Source organism: Pezoporus wallicus, unplaced genomic scaffold (genome assembly GCF_028554395.1).
Source record: "Pezoporus wallicus isolate ANWC-B61680 ecotype Strahan unplaced genomic scaffold, APGP_CSIRO_Pwel_v1 contig_8013, whole genome shotgun sequence".
Classification (NCBI taxonomy): domain Eukaryota; kingdom Metazoa; phylum Chordata; class Aves; order Psittaciformes; family Psittacidae; genus Pezoporus; species Pezoporus wallicus.
The window spans coordinates 2,183,166-2,204,083 of NW_026636761.1; the positions used below are offsets into that span (position 1 = coordinate 2,183,166).

The 20,918-nt window shown below is 45.6% G+C and overlaps 1 protein-coding gene across 11 annotated transcripts in view; it reads right to left on the reverse strand.

The window, feature by feature from the left end:
• MVB12B (multivesicular body subunit 12B) overlaps positions 1 to 20,918 on the reverse strand; it is a 62,389-nt gene that overhangs the window by 9,461 nt on the left and 32,010 nt on the right. For all 11 annotated transcript variants that reach the window (XM_057401647.1, XM_057401655.1, XM_057401656.1 and 8 more), the window contains one exon: positions 798 to 853. In XM_057401647.1, coding sequence (XP_057257630.1) covers positions 798 to 853 — 56 coding nt within the window. The remainder of the gene's footprint in view (positions 1 to 797; positions 854 to 20,918) is intronic.

The window sequence follows — 20,918 nt, forward strand, 5'->3', positions numbered from 1 at the left end:
TAGCAGCTCTAACGCCTTTCTCCCTAAGCAGGGACAGCTGACACTCATATTGGTGTCACTTTGCACAGGTAGATCTTTACTCATCTCCCTGCTGCAGGACGCCTGTTACCAGCACTCTGTAACACCCTATGGATTTCATATGGCCTCAGCACGTAGGTGTGAGCAGTGCTGACTGTGGGAAGCCCCGACCAAACTGACCATATGGTGGCAATGGTGTCTAAAGGATCCGAGGGGAGGATTAGCACGACCTAATCTCTCTGCATTTGTCCTCGCAGCAGGGACTCCAGCTTTCTGGGAATAACGGCCCATAAACCACCCTTTCAGAAAGCAATGGTTGTGAAAACCATGTCCGGCTGCACATGCAGGTTGTGTCAGCAGGAAGAAGAGAGCACAAACTCAGATACAGCTGATGGCTCAGTGTTTGCCTTAGCAGCTTCTTGTAAACTGATTTTTAAAGATACTGTTTTAGAATTGGGTAGATTAGGGATCTTGCAATGGGATGATGAGCCTTTGGAACTAGATCTTTAAGGTCCCTTCCAACCATTCTGTGATTGTATGGTTCTATGAAACCTTCAACTCCTGGGACAAATTCAGTTTTTAGGAGCGATCTGGCAAAAGCCATTCCCACCCCATGGGAAACTACTGTTAAGTGCAACACTGGGTCATTTCAAGCATTTATGTATTGGGCCCCACAAAGGAAAAGCTCACAGAAGCAGGTGATTTGTGTTGATGTTTTGTGACTGCTCTCCATGAAAAGATGCATTTTAGACACTGAAAAAACAATGAAGGCAACTCACCCCTTCAGGAGCACAGGCAAACTTGTCTGAAATCATGAAAGGCACTCCATCCATTGCTGAAAGAGACAAAACGAGCAGTCACATTTCCAGCTGACTTCTGACATGCAACTTCACACGTTCCCAGTGACAGATCAAGTATTCATGGCATTGACACATGACTGATAGCTCGCAGAAGTTATTGCCAGCCTTTTCTTCGCTCGAACCTGCCAGTGGTTCCTCTCTGTTCGAGACACAGCTGGGTTAGTCCCTACCAAATCAGGAATCCAGTGAACCCTCCCTGCTCTATCCATATACAATTTCATGGTCTCAATTTTGAGTCTTCCAATTCGGTTCAGCTGCCAAAGCAGACAGTATATGAAACTGAAAACAAACACAAACATTTTAAGAGGACTGAGATTCATTTACCACTACCACACAGAACCACCTGAACGAACTCAGCGGTGTCTGAGCAAGACAAGGAACATGCCCAGTATAGGTGCCTTTTACCCCCCAAGTAGTTAAGTACTACAAACACCAAGGGCCAAGCACTGTCTTGGCCTGGCTGCTGCCAGCACAAACTCAACAGGGAGCAGCAGAGCTCAAACACTTGCAAATCACAGCAGGAGAATGGAAACCAGTGGAGTGTGAGGCCAGACACAGGGACATGACAGCTGACGGCAAAGCCTTGTGTCACTGGGCCACGCTCTCTCTGCAGCACAAGCTTAGTGGTACTGTCCTCTTAGATGCTGCAACGGCTCGGTGTCTGTGTCTTGCTACCACCACCTCAGAAACTTCACAGAAAGCCTCCCACAAGACGTGTCAGTACAAGGGAGACACTTACTTTCCAAACATGTAACTCAGCAACTTCCACACCAGATGGAAAAGGGCACATCTCTAAGGCAGAGTGCAGCCCCAAATACACCCGCTTTATTTTAGGTACACCTTTAAGATTTTAAGTCCTTAAATTGCAGCTCTGAAAGAAATAAAAACTTCAAACTAGAGCAAATTTAAGCCCTGAAATGCCCTCAAGTAATCTTCAAATAGGGTTTTCTTTCACAAAGCATCTGCACCCACAAACTCAGTGTTCCTCTGCCGGCTGTTTGCAACTTCCATTAGCACCAGTGAGTTACCATGTTAGTGATTTACCATGGGTTATTTGAGAACACATAGCACCTTACATTTGCTTTTTATATTTTTTACTTTAAAAAAGCTCCCAGTTCTCCACTGGAGTCATTTCATTATCAAAGGTGCTATGCGGCAGCCACAGTGCTGTGCGAACCAAAAGGAAACAGATGAGAAGCAGCATCACCAAATCCAGGAAGTTTTGAACCTGGAAGCCCATCTGCATTTGTTATCCCGACAGAAACCTGCTTTGATCAGTCACACGCTGGCTTTGCTAAAGTAATTTAAAGACTAAGCCACGATGAGCATGCCCGTCCACCCGTCCTTCGGTCCTCGCGCACTCCAGCCCTCCCGGAGCTCAGAACTGCACGGCAAAGCAGCAGATGAAAGCAGGGTGTGCCAAAGGCTCAGCAGCGCAATTAGCACTCTCCTAAACAAACGAGCTTCAACAGAGCTGTAATTAAGCAGGCCTGTAATTAAGTATATGCCCTTTATCATAACGATCATGCTTAAAAATGGCATGATGCATGGAAGTGTGTTATTAATGCTGTGCTCCCAAAGCGCAGGAACGTGCACAGGAGCCGCGTATCAGGCCTGTCACCAGTCTGCTGGTAAAATACATTAAAGGCAGAAATCAGAAAACAACACGCTCATTCAAGAGCCCTTTTCACAGCCAGGCACTGGGAGTCACGAGGATTTAAATACCCACCAATTCAGGAAACCTTACGGAAATAAAGCACCAGGCTGCACAGCGGCTGCCTCCCAGCACTGGCAGCCTCTGCCCCTTCACCCTGCGTCTTGGTTGGGCTCCAGCCTTCCAGGCTGAAAGATGGCCCTGGGCAAAGCAAAGGCTTCCAAGGAAGCACACCCCTGTGTCCTCCACCTCACCCTTGGAAGTGCTGCACACTGTCCTGGAGTACAGGTCACAGAAAGACAGACTGAAAGCTACTGCTGCTTTTGTCACGGTCACGAGGACATCAAGGGTGAGGCACCCAACTTCCTTTTAGAAATGTAAATCTGAGTCCAAGAGGAACAACAAATGCAGTGGCAATTTGCTCCAGCACAACAATGAACCATCTCAATGTTAGCTTTTACATCCCGTGGATAAGACTGTGTTGTGCTATGCTTCATGGGGGTACCACACACCACGCTGTCCCAAACAAAATGCAAGCTGCAGCAATGCATTTCTGCAGTGATTTCACAGGGGCACCCTTGCACACCACACAGTGATGGGGCTGAGTGCTCCCCCAAGGCCACACTGCAGCACTGGTCCTTCCCTGCACTCTGGCTCCATCACACTTGGTTCAGCAGCACACCTCCCTGCACAGAACCCACCTTTCCATGCTTCCCATGTGGAGCATGGCCATGCCACATAAGCCATGACAGGGCTACACATGTGCAAGCTCAAACTCACCACTAGTGCAGGTTGAGCCCTTAAAAGCACTCCTCCATCGCACACCAGCTCACTGAGACTCACAGAAAAGGGATGGAGGTAACTGCAGGGAGCAGCCTTCAGGGCCACGCATCTCCAGCAACAAGCAGGAAAGAGCTCCCATCGTTGTGCCACAGTCTGCTGGGATGTCCAGCACCAGGGTCTGGGTGCCATCGCTCCTGCTGTGCACCATGAGACAGTGCGCAACTGCCTTTTACAGCAGCCAGTTGATTTCATAATAAAATTAAATGGAAACCAGAACTGTAGGAGGCTTTTAATTCCATGTCCCTTGTTCTGATGTTGTGCTGTAAATAAACAGCAGCAGCAACCTCTGGTTCCTCCCTTGTTTCTACCCCCATCATTGCTTTTGAAGCATTCCTGGCAGTCTCTGATGAGCAGAGTGCTGTGCTGAGGTTCTGCCTGGTGTTACTCTTTCCATGGGCAGCATCAAGACTTACCAGCCAGTCTCTGGCCTGGAGCTGCAGTTCTGGTGTTAGTCTGGCCAAGAGCTATTCAACTCTTAGTTGTGTTACCTTTGAGACCAACAGACAGTAACACAAACAGATAAAGAATTTGATGCTGGTTAAGGACCAAATACAGCTCTTTCCAAAGGCAATGTGTACTGATTCAGAACAAAAAAGGCGGCAAGGCCCTATCTTTACAACACTACCACTGGCAACATCACTCACACCACATAAGTAAACTCACACATCAACCCATGTAGGTTTAACATTTTCAAAAGGTGGTGACTTCAAAATATTGTTAAAGTCCTGTGAAACATTTGCCCCTTGCATGTTTCACATAAAGCCTCCTCGCACAAGCAGGCAAAGCTGATCTTGCTTTGTACCACTCTGAGCACACCAGCAGGAAGACAAGCTCACTCCTAAACCAAGCCCTGAAGGATGGAGTCCCCATGAAGACCTGACAGTAGCCAGGAGGAGGCTGGACCCCTCCAAGTGAAGGGTACATGAAAGGAATGAAGCGCCACCCCCTTCATTAGTGCAGGACCACTGAAAAGCACAATCAACTTTTAACTGGTGCCTACTTCTTCATTATAATTTACTAAGACTTACTCTCAGGCTTTAAAGGGCAGGCCACAAAACTGTGCTCTAAAAATACAACTTGTTAGCTGGCTCAGAAATTCTCTTTTTAATCTGAAAAAGTACTGTCACCCTCCTTTAAGCACACGATAGATGCTGCCTTCTGTGCTGTAGACTCCAACTAAATCTCAGTTGTCAAATTAGTAATTCATCTTTCTTGAATAACTATATTTTTAGCAAAGCTACCAGATTTAAATAATCAGACCTGCCAATGCTACCCTAATTTAAACACGCTGACGAACTTTCACAGGCAGCATCAGCTAACATAATGAGTTTCTGGATGACAAAGAACTTCAGACCGTAGTTCTCTACACTACCCGGCGTAATAAGCACTTGTTCTTTTCTACAATGCGGACATAAAAGAGGAATCTAAATAATAATTGCTGTAATTATCTTGAAAAATATGTGGTGATTAATGGTGATTATGAAAATCTGTATAATTGTTCATTGAAATCTCCAGTGATCAGATGCTTTCTTGAAGCAGCCGTTAATGAAGAACGCAGGAACACAAAAAGCATCAAAACTCAAGCCAAGCTCCTGCCCGTTTGAAGCGGGTGAGGATGCGACAGCGCACACGCCGGCTCGGCTTCCGCCCCTCCCATGAACTCCCTGCAAGAGGTTCCAAGATGTCCACGATGCGACGCACATGTCATTGCGGTTCAAAGCACGAAGTTCAACCTGTTATTTATGCAAATAATTAATTACTCTTGTACCCAACTAGCAGTTTGTCATGACACATTAATGACTTGATAGACTTCTATGAACTAGTGAACACAGGACAGCAGAGCGCTTTTATCGTCATTTAATTTAAAAACGATCCTGTGTGAAATTATCTAGTCGTGAGTGATGGAAGCATAAAGAACAGACTCAGCAAAGCTTCTTTTGGATCATTGCTTTATTAATGGTAACGTCAGGGAAATGAAAAATGCTAACATTGTCATATTTAGCTCCTGGGTATAGATGAATAGCTGCCTCAGTGCTTGGCGGGTTCAGTTTGCATACTGCAGTGAGTGCTAATTCTTCACACCACTATTGTGGGGATACACAGCCATGGAAGAGTTTATATACCTGAACTCCCCAGGAAATAACAGCTGCTTCTGCATCTAAATTCTCACCATAAGCTTTTATAGCTTTGGATTCCTTTACTGCTATTTTTGCATGGCCTTTTACACTTGAATTTTCAACTGTTGATATTAAAAATATTTAAATTAATAAATCCCCTGCAAAACACTTTCCTTCCTGACTTTGAAAGCTGAGCACTGCTAATCCAAACCAACAAAAAAACCCCAACAATGAATGTACTATTGCCACCTTGAAAATTTAAATGATCTTAGATTTTAGAAAGAGCTTTCTGCAATACTGCACAAGTCCTCAGATTTTCCCCAGACCCAAAACACTAGCAGAGTGTTTATGTTTTACCAAGATGAACATCTCATAAACCAGCTTACAGCAATACCATAAACCCAGCACAGCTCACCTGCTTTGAGAAAACTTCATTTTTAGCTCAATTAACACCAGAAGCACTTGGAAGTGGGTATGGACCTGGCAGAGGGCGAGCAGACCAGAGAGTGATGCGAGCCCCTGTCCTGTGTGGACACCGAGGGCACCCACCAGCATATAGCACAGCCTTGGGGCCCCTCTGAGCAACATTTCCACGTATGCAAGAAAGCACAGCCCATGTGTGCTCCCATCCCCAAGACAAGGAGGGCTCTTTCCATTAGTAGCAAGTGCCCTGTGCAGGCTGAGGCTGTGACTCGGACACAGTCACCCCTCAGCTGATGGAGATGGCTCTTCCCTGGGGAACACCCGCTCTGCAGTCACAACTGTTAACCAGGGGTGATGGCACTAGGCTGATGCTTTCCAAGGAACAGAACAGGCACTTCCCAAGCCCTTGCAGGGCATGGAGGCTGCCAGGTCCAATGCCTGCCTGCCCAGTGAGGCTGCTCCTGACAGTGGCATGGCCCTTCCTGCCTAACCAGCACACCAGGCCTCCCACAGCTACCTGGCCATGGCAGGTTGGTTAGGCAGGGACCAGGACATCCATCACCCCCTTGACACCCTGCCCAGCCCCTGCCTGTCTGCCACAACCACCCTAACACCCCACATCATGCACAAGGCTCTGACTCCCATTCACACCAATCTGCTTCCCACCAAGTACCCTGGCAACATCTCTGCACACTTGAGCCTTTGCACCCAGGCATGGAGGATGGCACGGGACACCTGCACGAACCCAGGCGCGTTGTGTGATCTCAGTACAAGGGGAAAAAGTCATTCAGAAGTATGGAAAAAAAAATGTTTTACAACAGTCTGCAACACATCAAGAGAAGGATGCAAGCTTTTCAAAATAAACCACACTCTTCATAATGTACAGCTAAGCCTCCTACTTCACTGTTTCTGTACATAGTAATTTAAATAGCAGACTGAATAGTAAACATGTGTGTGTGCTCTCTGTGCTACCGTGCACCGAGTCCCAGATGGAACACCACCACTCTGCATTTCCAAATCACTAATGATAGCAAAACCTCAGGGGGGAAACAAAAGCAAACCCTCCCAGGAGCTCCTGCCAAGCCGGCTGCAATGGGGAACGCTGCAACCGCCCCAGGCTGCAGACACCGCACCCAAAATGCACACACTTCATTTAATAAAGTACCCAAATATTAGACAGTGACCCCATTTCCTCTGGCTCCTCTCCAGTCCCTTTTCAGCCTACCCAGAGCAGCCCTGCAAGTAGGGGAGCCCTTGGATGAGGGGCAGGGGAAGGCATAGAATAAGGGGAAGTATGTTTCCAGGACATGCTGCAGTTTGGGCTGCTGCTTGGGCTCACCATCTGTGCTGCTCCCACAGAGGCCACCGATGCTGGCTGTGCTGAGGGGATCAGCAGGTTGCCAGCCCTTCGTTAGTCAAACACACTGACGAGGGAAGACCAGAGTGGCCAGGATGGTCCAATGCTCCGCTGAAACAATGTGCACTGTGGGCTGTGCCTGCACAACCAGCCCAGAGGTGCCTCCAGGTGCATGGCTCAGCTTCCCTTCTCCAGCTCCACCACACCAAGGCATGAACCCAAGCTCAGGAGAGCACCCAAAAGCATTGCAATGGCTCTGGGGGTAGCTGCTTGTCCTACAGCTCCCAGTGGGAGCTTGCACCAGGGAGTCATTGTGGGAAGCAAGGAAACAGTACCATAGCCCACATGGAAGCCCATGCCTGGCGTCCAGGCAGTACAACAGCAGCAGCACCAAACCACATGATGCTCAGAGAGGTGAGCAGGAGAGCAGGGGCCTCCCGGCCTGTGGAAGGAAACCTCTGTGATGGGAAAGGTTTACAGCTTTCCTGTTCGTCCTGAAAGCTCTTTGATTAAGAAAACAGACCTGGACTACATTTTCATTTTTGCTAATTTGATTGTCAGCCTTGATTCTGTCCATTTCCTGCATAGCTCACGACACAGCACAATTAGTTCTTTACTGCTAGATCAAGCCACGAAAACACTTGAGAGAATACTCCTGGTTTTGATTATTTTCTTTTTTAAATAAAGTGAAGGTTAAGTACTGCATGGTGACGGCTAAGTAGTACCTCAGCGCTGCGGCTGTATCAGCACCAGAGAACATGGAGAGACTTCAAACAAAGCTCTTCAAATTGCAAGTGTTTAGGAGCTCTTGATTTTATTATTTTTTAATAAAATGCCCCCTTTGAAGTCTCCGCACCACACTAAACTTCAAAGATCACACCTAAGCATGTGCTACTTCCAAGCAACAACCCTTAATTAATTAGACCAGAGCAGATACAGAACAGGGCCCTCGCGCGGGGCTGTGCAGAGCTGGGACAGGTCCTGCTCGAGGACAGGGAGGTGAGGTGGAGGCACTCGCCCCTCCAGCTCGCACTGAAGAGAAACACAGACGCTTTTCAATTACTTTCAGCTCTGGCTGTAATGACAGACAGACTCCTTGAAGTCATTAAACATGTACCGTCTGTCTGCCGCAGAGAGGCAGGGAGGCGCAGGCAGGGCTCGGGCTGGAGCAGGCAGTTGCAGAAAGCATCTCAGGAAGCACCCACAATAGCTGCAGTGTTCCCCGGCCGGCGGCTGTAAATTTCTCCCTCTTGATGAGAGAAACATCCTGTTGGGTAACGACCGCTTCCTTCCAGCACTGGTATTTTCTGCATTTCAGTCATTTCAGTACTGCAGGTTAGGAGCAGGGGATGTTAAAGAAACATGCTGCATTTTGTTACAACAGCTTTGATTTTTCCTTGCTAACAAAACTACGGAGGTGTGATTTCATACTACAGGGACAGGGAGGTTGTCACAGCAAGGGTATGGGGCTCCCCAACTGGAAAACCTCCTTGGACAGGGGCCAAGTCACTGGGCAGCGGCAGTGGTCACACTTGCAACGATGGCTGTGACCCTGGCCAGCAGCAACAGCACCGCGCAGTGTCCAGCTGTCCACTGAGCAACCAACATCTGTTCCACGGGGCAACCTGGGGAGATAAGCATGCACAGCACCCTCTCTTAACATGGTTTTGGTTTAGGGTACTTTAGGGTTTCTTTTAAACATACAGACAGCTTTTTGCTTCTAATAAAAGAGGACAGAAGATGGATCAGCTGACCTGAAAGCATCCTGCTCTCCATACTCCAGTGAATGGAAAGCAGAAACACACCACAAGCACACCTGCAAAGGACATGCGACTCCTGTCTCCCGCTCACTGATGAACAGAACATGCGCTCGTAGATGTAACCTATCTAGCCAGAAAAGCCTCAACAAGGACCCAAAGCCAAAGATGGTCACTGCAGGGGAGGATGGTAGGGGTGATGGCTGCGCTGCATGAGATTCCACCCATCTGCAGGAGGCTGATCCTAACACCAAGGTCTAGGGAGCCAAAATGACAGGGAAAGGTTTCCTCATTCTCCCAACAGCCAGACCATGGAGCCATGGCCCTGCAGAGCCAAATGCTCTGAGAGGAGGAGGAGATCTGCACAGCAGCGCAGGATCCAGATCTCCTAATGCAATTTAATTTTTGAGTGCTCAGAGTCATTAGCGGAGCCACATATTTCTATCAGGTAAATTTCATTTGCATATGCAAATTATATCTAAATACACGGCACCATTAATATGATCACTAATTACATAATAATAGTCACCAATCTCCACACAGATCAAACTTACAGTTTTGTAGCTATTAAGGAAATTGTGCTTTGTAATTAAGATAATCCTCATTTCCAGATGCTAATTAACTATATAATAATTAGCTTCTTTTGCTAATGCAAATTAAGTATTTTCATCCTTATTGGTAAAAGAGTTGCTTATCACTTAAAAAAAAAAGAGAACCCAGAAATAACCCCTCCTCCCCCTTAGAGGTGAAAAGGTAACTCCATTTTTATCAGTCTCATTTGCAAATGCAAATTAGCCCCGATTAATCAAGTCACAGATAAATGCATTCACTTTGTAGTGTGGACACCTGCCTGGCACATCCCTCCTGCACTTGGAGGACCAGGACCAAAACCAAGAAGAGGAGCAGGACCACGCACGGCCTGGTGCTGCTGCTCTATCATCAGTGCATGGCTCAAGGCTCCTGGCAAGGTCTGGAGCAGTGTCAAGCCCCGCTCCAGCATCCTCCAACACAGTGGAGCACCCAAAAGCAGCCAGGTGTTGGTTTCACAGGGCTCCCAGAGGTGCTGGGAGCAGTGGCGGGTGCTAGCGCAGGTTGGAGGTGAGTACTGAGCCCAACACCAGCGCCAGCCTGGCTGCCTTGGCACAGCTTGGCAGTGGCTGCAGCACATCCATCAGCTGCGAAACCAATCCGCCCGCTTCGCACCACCATTTGTCATTAATTATGCTAATCAGCAAACCATTACTCTCTGATGACACCACAGCACTTATTAGCTAGTTACAGCTTTTCAAAAGCACAGCTTATTGTGTATGTAAGTGCCGCACATACATTAGCCTACAGGGAAGAAATGTCCAATTATGAAAAGAAGAAATTTGCCATTATCTCCTTCTAACAAACCAATTTACTAATTATAAAAGTCTCTGAACTCAGAAGGATTTTTTAAGAAGAGCTGAGTGATGAAACCAGAGCATTTTGTTTGCAATAACTTTCCAAGTTGGAACTAAAGTGACAATGGGGGAATGAACAGTTTTTATTATCATAATTATAATTCTTGCATCTTAACTTTAGATGATCAGAAAGCTGAATTTATCTAAAAGCGTGGCTTCATTTGGCTCTTTCCTTAAAGTATGCTTATTTCAGTAGATAGAGAACCACATCTGTGTAACGCTGCAAATATTTACACAGGTCTGTCCTATTCTCAACCTGCAGTTCTTTACTACACATGCAGTTATATGAGCAACAACAACCCCTGCTACACCCTTGAACGCCCATGAGATGATGTATCAACGAGCAGGTCCAAATGACATCACTGAGGCTGAGGTATTACATGTTCTGGGAACACGGCGCAGCGGAGCTGGGACACAGCCCGGTGCTGATGGAGCTAAATGGGTTGGAGAAGGCATCTGAAGACGCAGTTGAAAAACGGCCTTGTTGGAGCATCCGATTCATTTACAATTCCTAAGTTGTTTTGTTCACTGCGAGAGGAATACCACTAGTTTTAGAAGCTTAATATGTGTTAAGAGCTCATTAATATCATCAGAGTAAATGGGCCTATTAAAACATCTTTAAGCAATATCTGAACATAAATCTCCCTAAACTATATTTAATGACTGTACTTAAGATACATTATATGCAAGTCTTAATGAGACATTAGATAGCATTTTGAAGATTAAAATTACAGAATCCATATAAAGTCTGTCCACTTAATGTAGCCTTAAGCTACACTGATGAAAAGCATTACTACCAAATTATTACTTCATTAGAACAAACATTTTCTAATCATTTCTGATTTATGCCATTAGTTGTCTCCATATATATTATTCATATATATATAAGAGTATACACAAAACAATTTCCTAGTTCCACAGGAGATGGGAGAAATTTCGAGCTTTCTAATGACTGAGTTAATTACTTGCCTTTTTTTCTATTGAGTTAAAAATAAGCACTCTTTATAAAAGTCCATTTACTGTATCCCCACATTTCTAATTGAATTGGAGATTATAAATTCCATTAACCAAAAGGTCATTCTTTAAACATTTGCTGGTTTGCTTTTCAAAGAAGCCCCTGATGTGGCACAGCACACACACAACACCAAAATCAGGGCTTAACGTTACTCCTGGACAGACTCATGGCAAGACCAAGGGCAGCATTGGGAACCCCTGCCCATGGCATACCTGCCACCAGGACTCACCATGGCACAACCAGGACAGCAACGCAGCAGGATGCCGCCTCCAACCACCGAGTCACCGCCAAAATGAATCGCAATAAACTCATTAGCAAGAGGGCTTTATGTGTGGTTTAGTTGGTATAAACAGCTTTTCATTAGATAAATGAAGCCCAACAACCTTTATAAATGTTTTCAATTATGAAATTACACCATTGAGATATCCGGGTGACGATAATCAGGGAAAACACCAGTGACACCTCCTGATCGCAGTCGGAACGTGCTGCCTGGATGACTGCTCCTCCCAATAAAACAGAGCCTAGCCCACATCAGTCATTAAAAAAAAATCCTTCCTTTTTAGATGAAATCTGTAGCAACAAGACTATTTTCATTTGTTCTGCCCAAGTCTTCTATCCAAAAGAGAGAACATCTCATTGTAACAGTTTTGCATTTTTAACTGTGCAAATTAAGCATTCTTCATAAATAACAGCCTGGTTTTCTGCACTAGAACTCCTTTTTATTAGCAGCACAGTAACGAACAATGAGCAATGTGTTCTATTATTCTTTGTCAAATCACAGAATGCTACATTAGAATAACTCTGCTGGTCAATGTAATATAGTAGATTAAATTCAACTTCTGTGCAAAAACCACTGTAAAACAGCATGATAAGAAGGCTATAAAAAATTTAATTTTACTCCAAACTCCATCAGAAAAAAAAATGGTGTGAAAAGTAATTTTGCATAATCAGTACACGCCATCTGGAACAATTAACCGATTTCTATAGAACTATGAGGATCAGTCATATCTGCTTATTAAAGATCAGAAATTATACAAGTAATAAATCCTTGAAAAAACTAAGCGTACTCCCGCCTGTCAATGCTATTTTAACTTCAAATACTGAAGAACGCCTGATAAGGCTGAAAAGAAGAGATTAATATATGCAAATTACATCCAGCATTTAAAATCCCCAACAACTGTCTCCGGTTTTCTGTCCCTTATTGCTGCCTTTATGTTTTATTCATACACCAACTCACCTGTCACTTCATAAGCTATAATATTATGGGGGTATTATTAAACAGCATAAAGCCGTGCTTTAATTGGAAAGCTTCATTGCATTTTCCAATTATTTGGAGTAAATTAAAAGCAGATGCACATAGTTTAATAAGGAGTCTAATATCAGTTCCGGGAAATCAAAATTCATTGTCATTACTATGCCGTGATAGTTTTGCAAACTGTACTCAATTTCAGAGGTTTTGAAAAGAAAATCTGTCTATGCAATCTGTTAATTGTCATTCGGTTAATAACTGTTTAAATATCCAAACCACAGAGCAGCTTCCTATTTAAAAAAAGAATTAAACTATGGCACTTAGAAAAGCAAAACAAATACAGCACAGCCCGCCCCAGAGGTTGTGCTCCGCAAGCAGCAGTGCGAGTCCCACCAGCTCATCCTCATCCAGCAGCCCTGCTCCAACAACTGCTGCAGGGAATGTGGAGCGAGGGCAGAGCTGCACCCTGCCCCGACCTGGCTCCACATCATCGGCAGGGTCCCCTCCAGCATCACCCTCCCTCTCCATACATCCTTCCTCCAGCATCAGGCGGCTTTCCGATGCGCCCGGCTCAGAGCTGCTGGTGTCAATGCCTTCGCCACCGCCCATGCCACGGGTACACCTGCTCATACATAATTCAAGGCTGCGGGGTAGTAGGATAATCCTCTCAACAGAGATCAACAAGCAGCCTCCTCGGAAGGTGATGTGTGATCTGAGAAAAAGCCTGTATGTGTGGTAGATTACAGCAGGGCTGTCCGTGCCGGCCCGCGGCTTTGTACCAGTATGCAGAGTGAGATGATGAAGATAAAGAATGCCACTTCAGACAACACCAGGTTAATCAGAAAAATCACATGTCTGAGAAATTACACAGGGGGAAGAACTCATGGCTTCATCTTTCACCACTGGACCGAGCACAGCATTGATAACGTGGCGCAGCACATCGCAGTGAGCACGCAAAGAACCTGTGTACCACAGATGAGCTAGTTTAACAAGAAATACCTTAAATATAGTATTAAGTAACACTCGAATTTCCCTTTCTGAAATATGCAGCTGCAGCATTTTACTTGAGACTTCAGTCTCTCTGAACTGTTGGATATTAATAGAGCCTTTTATATTTCAAAGATTATCTGGGTCCCTTAGTCCAAAGACTGGAAATTGCAATAGGTAAAGAACAGGCTGACTTTAATCTCAGCCTCGGTAAAGAGGTTTCAATGCAGAATAAAGCTGGTGTCACAACTTGTCTGGTTTTGGACCATCCTGATTAAAATTCAGTGTCACAAAACATAAATTTAGTTCCGCTTCTATTCTTAAGCAAAGAACATACACGTGGGAATCGGGATCGACAGTAAAATGGAGCACAGGGCCTCCCCCTCTAGAGAGCAGGGTGTACTGAAACACTTCAACATACACTTGAATACAAGAGGGTATCACAAAACCACCAGAAACTATGCTGGAAGATGAAGATAAAAGCAATTCTTGTGCACTGATCCACAAAATAGCATCTTCCTTTTTTTCAGAGTTACCTGTTTTAATAAAGCAGGCACACTGTGCCAAGTGAACCATTTAATTACCTGCAAAAATGATGAAGCAAAACAACAGTTTGCAAAAATAAATGACTAACCCCTGATTAAAACGTCTGTCCTCATTACACCCAGATAAAAGATACAGTATCTTTTAAAAGAAAACGTACATTGGAGAGAAGTAAGTGGCAGCTGTGGCATAGATAACCTGACATTTTGCCACAGGAAAGAAGCTGATGTGCACGCAACGAAATGTAACAAAATCTTTAATTTTTCTTCCATTTCTTAATCGAGAAAGTCCTCTGAAAGAAACTTTTGTCATTTAAAAGAAAAAAAAATGGATTTTTAAAACTATGATTAAAAAGAAATGGACTAAAATAAACGGGGGGGGGGGGAATATGCAACAAAGCATTCCCAAATCAACTGCTGAGCAATGGGACACCAAAGCTGCCAGCACCCACCCCAGCCAGCCCAACTACCGCAGGGCTCAGGCCAAGCTCCGGAGCCAAACTCAGCCACATTGAGCAAATCGACTGAGCTCCAGAAAGGAAAGAGGGATCTGGAAGCAAACTGCTGCCATAAGAGCAGAGTGCGAAATAAATGCTTCCAACAAAGCTACCCAGACAAATTACAGCTCCCCCCTGCCAAGCTCTGCATTATCCAATACAGAAAAGCAACTCAGTTTCCTCTTCAGGAATTCACTGCTTTGATGTTTTTCCAGATCATTAACATCAGTTTCCACTCTCTGATGCCTCCAGAGATCTGGACTATAAACCTGTGTGGAATGAACATCAAACCTCCCTGCGTTTCCTAGAGGAGCATCCCTTCCTCCCAGTGCTGTGTGGTGGATGGACCCTGGCTCATCTTGCCTTCACCACTGGACTGAGCCCCCAGCCCTGCAGGGACCTGGCCCAGGGTCTCCTGCCACTGCACAACAGCCGCCTGCCAGGGAATCCTGCCTGGGTGACCTGGCAGAGCCACCTCTGCCTGGAAACTACACTTGCAAACATCCCCTTGTACAACCACAGCCTGACTGTCCCGCTTCACAATGGCAACTGCTTCGGCTTGCCTGCTCCAAGTCACTACCTGCCATCCATCAGATCACAGAATGGTTTGGATTTGAAGGGACCTTAAAGCTCATCCAGTCCCAACCCCTGCCACAGGCAAGGACACCTTCCACTAGAGCAGCTTGCTCCAAGCCCCTGTGTCCAACCTGGCCTTGAGCACTGCCAGGGATGGGGCAGCCACAGCTTCTCTGGGCACCCTGTGCCAGCGCTTCAGCACCCTCACAGGGAAGAGCCTCTGCCTAAGAGCTCATCTCAATCTCCCCTCTGTCAGGTTAAAGCCATTCCTCCTTGTCCTGGCCCTACAGGCCCTTGCAGAAAGGCCCTCTCCAGCTTTCATGTAGCCTCTTTAGGTACTGGGAACTGCTGTAAGGTCTCTCTTCTCCGGGCTGAATAAGCCCAAAAGATACCACAACAAACCATCCTGCTACCCAATCAGACTATGAAGTGCATTTGACCTTTCTGGAAAGTGCCTTAACAAGCTAAATAAATGAAATATTCATCTATAAAACATAAAAATAAACAAGCATTTTAGTAAATAGTTACATTTAAGGTAAATTTAAGGTAACATTGCTGCATGATTCCAACATAAACAAATTAGAGATGGGGAGAAAGCGACACCTGCAAAGCTGCCCACGAAAGCATCCTCATTTATGGTAAATGTGCCAGCCAACACCAAGCTGGCAGCTGGCTGTGCTTCCCTTCCTTGGTGCTCAGCCCAGTTTCTCTGGGAAAAATACTTCACACAAGTAACTGTGTTGATAATGTGGTTAAAGACAATCACAAACCAGTATAAAATAGTACTTTTAAAGATAAGAAATACACACAAACACACTGCTGCATCAAGTAACTGCTTTGATGCCCGCCACTCCTAAGCAAATGAATGGCAACTATTACAGCCTTGTACACAAACAGGAACATTGCTTTATCGGTAGATAAAGCACGTGGCTTGTTTCTGGATGTGACATCTAAGCTCCTACCCAAAGGACACGGCCTTTTTTCTTTGAAAGAGAATGAAAACCTTCTCCTTCAGTTCAGTGTCAGCAAAACTGCAGCCATAATCACAGACAGTCTGAACGTAAAGAAAGGATTCAGTTAACTTTTATATAATACAAATAATATATGCTTCCAGATACTGGTTTATTTCTATGGATTAACATGACTTCAGGTACTGAACTTATGGATGACATCTCATCATCAACATCAACTATTTCCTCCTTTAACTATTCCTTGCACAAATGTTTTAATTACTTTGGGCTGCCAGCTGGCAAGTATTATTTGAAAATGCTATCAAACAACATCCATCAAAGCACATTCTGCTTTTGTTCTGTTGCTTTTTCAGCACAATTTCCATATTTAAGTATTCAAAAAATGAAACTCAGTCCCTTCCAAGGGTAACTCTGATCATCTTATTATCTCCCAATTTCTGCTAGAACTAAAATCCTCAGAGATAGGTTTAAATGACTGAAGCTCAGTCTGGCTCTATGATGACAGCTGTAGTAGTATCTGGAAGTTCATACACTTGTTTCATGCAGAAAATTGGTACAAAGAGGCTTTAACTACTTTGTGCACACATCCTGATGGGGTTGCGCAGTACTATCTGACAGACTCCATGCAATGCGATTTCTGTCTTGACAGTCTGACAACAGGTCAAGAGAAGGTACAAGTACTGACTGTCCTATATTTAAATGACATAAATTTGTATGCTACAACCAAACAGGTCTATCTGCAATATGATGCTGAAGATGGCTACAGTAAAATTTCAGGGGGGAAAAAAAAAAACCAAACAAGACAACCTTGCTCAGCATCGTGCAGAGTCACACACTAGAGCAAGCCATGGCTTTGCCCACCTGACTTCAGCCACCAAAGCCCACAGCTTGGACCAGCCTGAGTGTCCCCAGAAACCACAGCTGAGACGCTCAGTACCTCATTTTTAAACACCACATCCTGCTATGTGCTCTGCAAGGTGATTTAAGCCTTTTTTTCCATCCCTAACTCTTTTCCTGAGACGAGCAGGTTGAGCACGTCTCAAACTGGCAGCCTGAAGGGAATCTGGAAGTGCAATCAAAGGTTAGAGCTGGTGCTGGTGTAGGCTGTGCCTCCTGCTGAGGAGGTCCTGCTCAGCCCCAGGCAGGAGACAGATCTCCCCTGTAATCAGAATCTGGAGGGGGCTTTTGATGGAAGATTTTGTAATTCAAAAGGTTTACGTTTCAGTGGCACTTCCATGGCAGAAAACTTATGGGAGGCAGGATCCCCAAGAGGCATCAGCATACTGGTCTGAAACACACTGTTTATTAACTTCAGAGAGAGCTACAGTGGTGTTAGAGCCCATCCAATTAGTGAGGCCTGCAGGAATACCTGCACTCCTAAATCTCTTGGTTTCTGAAAGGGTTAAAGCTTATTATTAGCATATAATTTACAGGTCCCTTCTCCCAGGAAAGAAATAATGCACAGTAAATGCCACATTCATTTTAATAATACATGTTACAGTCTGTGCCCAACATCTGCACAAAGGTAAAGCAGACAGATTTTTTTGACATGTCCCACTCTGCCATCCAAACACAGGCTTTTTGTTTCTTAAGTGACGGAAGGTTTAATCAAGAAAGCAGGCAATTCATCAATCGAAACAAGGCTGCTCACACCGCCCTGACAGCACACACATGGTTTTATACGGAAGAAACCTGGCCACCTGTCAGCAGCACCTTTTACATCAGGATATACAAATACACCGAGTGATCAATCCTCCAGCTCTTCCCATTCATTTCTTCGTTTTCTTATTATATTTTTCTTTATGCTAGATGTTGCCCTCATTCTCTGCAGGGATAGATGGGAGACAAGGCAAGCTATGGCTGTTTATACACTATCATAAAAATTTATATACCCTTAGAGTGACTTATTTCCCTTCCATTTGAGTACCATTATTATAAATAATTTTTCACTTCATTCAGGATTTTTCCCTGTACATTATTATCTGTGGCTGCCTGAGAGGGCTCCCTCTCTCTCTCACTGTCCTTGTGGCTCTGATAAGCCAAAGCAATATGCAGCCAGAAGATGCTTAAGTCTGAAATGAAGGCAGTATGCAGTCACAACAACATCTTAATTAAGCTGAAGGCCATGAAGAAAGACTATGCTGTGAAATACTGAGCAGTGTCTGTCGACAGGTCTGTCTGGAGCAAGGCATTCTTCTTCCAGCAGCTGCCCGTTCGAACATGCATATTAAACCTGTCAGCTCCTCAGCACCATGCTCCCCGCATCACCCAGAGACCTTCTGCAGAGCAGCTTAGAAGTAATTCTGCCTTTTGGTCTTGGATCCATGGCACAGGGTAGGAGCAGGGAGTCTGCCAGGCCAGGAGGATGATGCTGGCAGTGCTGCAACAGCACGTGGCAGGCTCCCACTGCAAGGTCTGGGCAATGCTTTCCTAAATGCACCCTGTCAAAGAGCTACTCATTAATTCACTGTACCAAGAGGAGTCTCCCTACCTTTCTGGTCACCCCAATGTCTCATTGCCAAGACTAGAAATGACAAAAGGCTGGTTAAAAATTGTAATTACTACTTTCAGGATCATTTTTTCTCAACTCTAGCGTGGTGATAAAAGTGCATTACATGCCTCAAGGAGTAACAGGACAGCCCCAGTGGGGATATGGCAATTTCTGCTAAAATGCATTTTGAGATACAGATTCAACAGCCAGTATCTATTTCACCTTTCATAAACAGGCTGAACCCAAGCTGGAAAGTGTTGCTTTCACTGACTACTGAGAAAAACTTTGGTGTCCCTATGCTCCTTCCCAGCCCTCCCTCCCTAAACAGCCCATCCCATCCTCACCACAAGAGATCAGACTGCAAAACTGGAAGACAGGAGACCCTTCATCACAGCTTTTGTTTCCCTGCTCCAGGAAGCCTTCCATTTTGCTAAGAGCCAAGAGAGGGAGCCCGCAGGCCTGTCCAGCAAGAGGCAGGACCAGAGGGAAGTCCTGTGCCCATCACAGCCCTGTGTCACCTTGCCTGCTCACCTTCCACACGTCCCCATCGTCCCCATGGGCCCCGCAGCACGCTGCAGCTGGGACCCCACCGTGGCAAACCGCATCCCGGCAGAGCAATTAGGGCCGCCGGTGGAAGCGCGTTCATCAATTTCCCGTTGCCATGGCACTGCAGCAAGGCGCTCGCACTGCGGCACAGCTAAAACGGACCGGCCGCAAACTACACCCCACCTAACAGGAAACTTCGGCATGGTTTCCACAGCGCGCCTGGAGGCTCATCTACCTCCGCAGCGTCGAAGCGCACAAAGGGGATTGTCACAGCACCTCATCACAGCTGCTGAGAAGGCAGCAGCGGTCAGGAGTTATGCACGAAGATCCCTGCCAACGCACAGGATGTTTCATATGACAAGGCCCTTTCTTCAGAAACGGTTTGCAGCTGTAATAGCCATTATGGCTCATGTATGCACAACAACTTGTGTAATGTGTCTGGCGGAGAACGTGCAGCTGAGGTGGAAAAAGAGAGAGTTATATACTCTGACCATGAACATGGAGGACGAATGCCTTGCCTGGTTTTGCAGGCCCGAGTTGTGCTGTGCCTATAATTGTCTGGTTAAGTACTCAGGTTCTTTGCAAACCAGGTCATTGTCCCAGGCGGCACTGCAAGCAGAGGCAGCCCATGGGTAGTCTTAGAGCAGGGTCACCCTCAGTAACACTCCTGCAGAGCTGTGCCTCGCTGTTGGATGCTTTCTGTCCTCCATGCAGGACTGTCTCATGTGAACACAAGAACATGCCTTCTCTTACATTTCTAAATCTATTAGAGCAGAGGAGTAACAAGAAAAACGAGTACTGACAAGAATTATGCAATTGTTATATTCCATCTATTTAGGAACCCGAAGCTGCTGTTTCAGTCAGAGATTACCTTTTAAATAACCCTTTGATTATGGTACATGAATTAATGCCATGTTCCCATGTTAGAAGTGTCACTCACTATTAATAGCAAGAACCTGTGAATGGCACATTTTTGCCATCTTCTCTTCCCTGATTATGCACCAGCACTGCCTATTTATTGTACAGCCCACTGAATCCACTGCTGCTTTTCCTGGGTTTCCAAACTGTCCTGAAAATCTCCTTCAGCCAGATGAAGGGACTGCACTTTCATGATGTTTTCACAGAGTCAGGTTTAAAGCCAGTATTTTCCTCCTCTTGCAAAAGGACGTAACAAAGAGAAAACTGGCTAAGTGTGATTCTACCCTGCCTAGCACACTATTTGTTCAGGTGTAATATTACTCCAAAAAAATTCTAAGGAAAACTCTTGCACCCCAGTGCTGCTCAGCTGAGACCCAGTCTCTGAGCTGGCCCCACAGGAGAGGAGGCAGGTGAAATGTGCTGCTGCACCACAGCTGCACCTAACCACTTGTCTTCAGCTTACAGAACCATAAGTCCTTTTGCTGTGGGTTATGAATAGCTTCCAGACCACACAGTTCTCGGCACATCCAGCAGTGACAGACTCCATGAGGTACAATCTCTGTAAAGCATCCCTGTCTCATTCCCAAAGGCATTCCTTCCTGGGCCTTGGGAATCGGGTTACCTCCCTTTTTAGCTTACTCCTCCTTCAAGA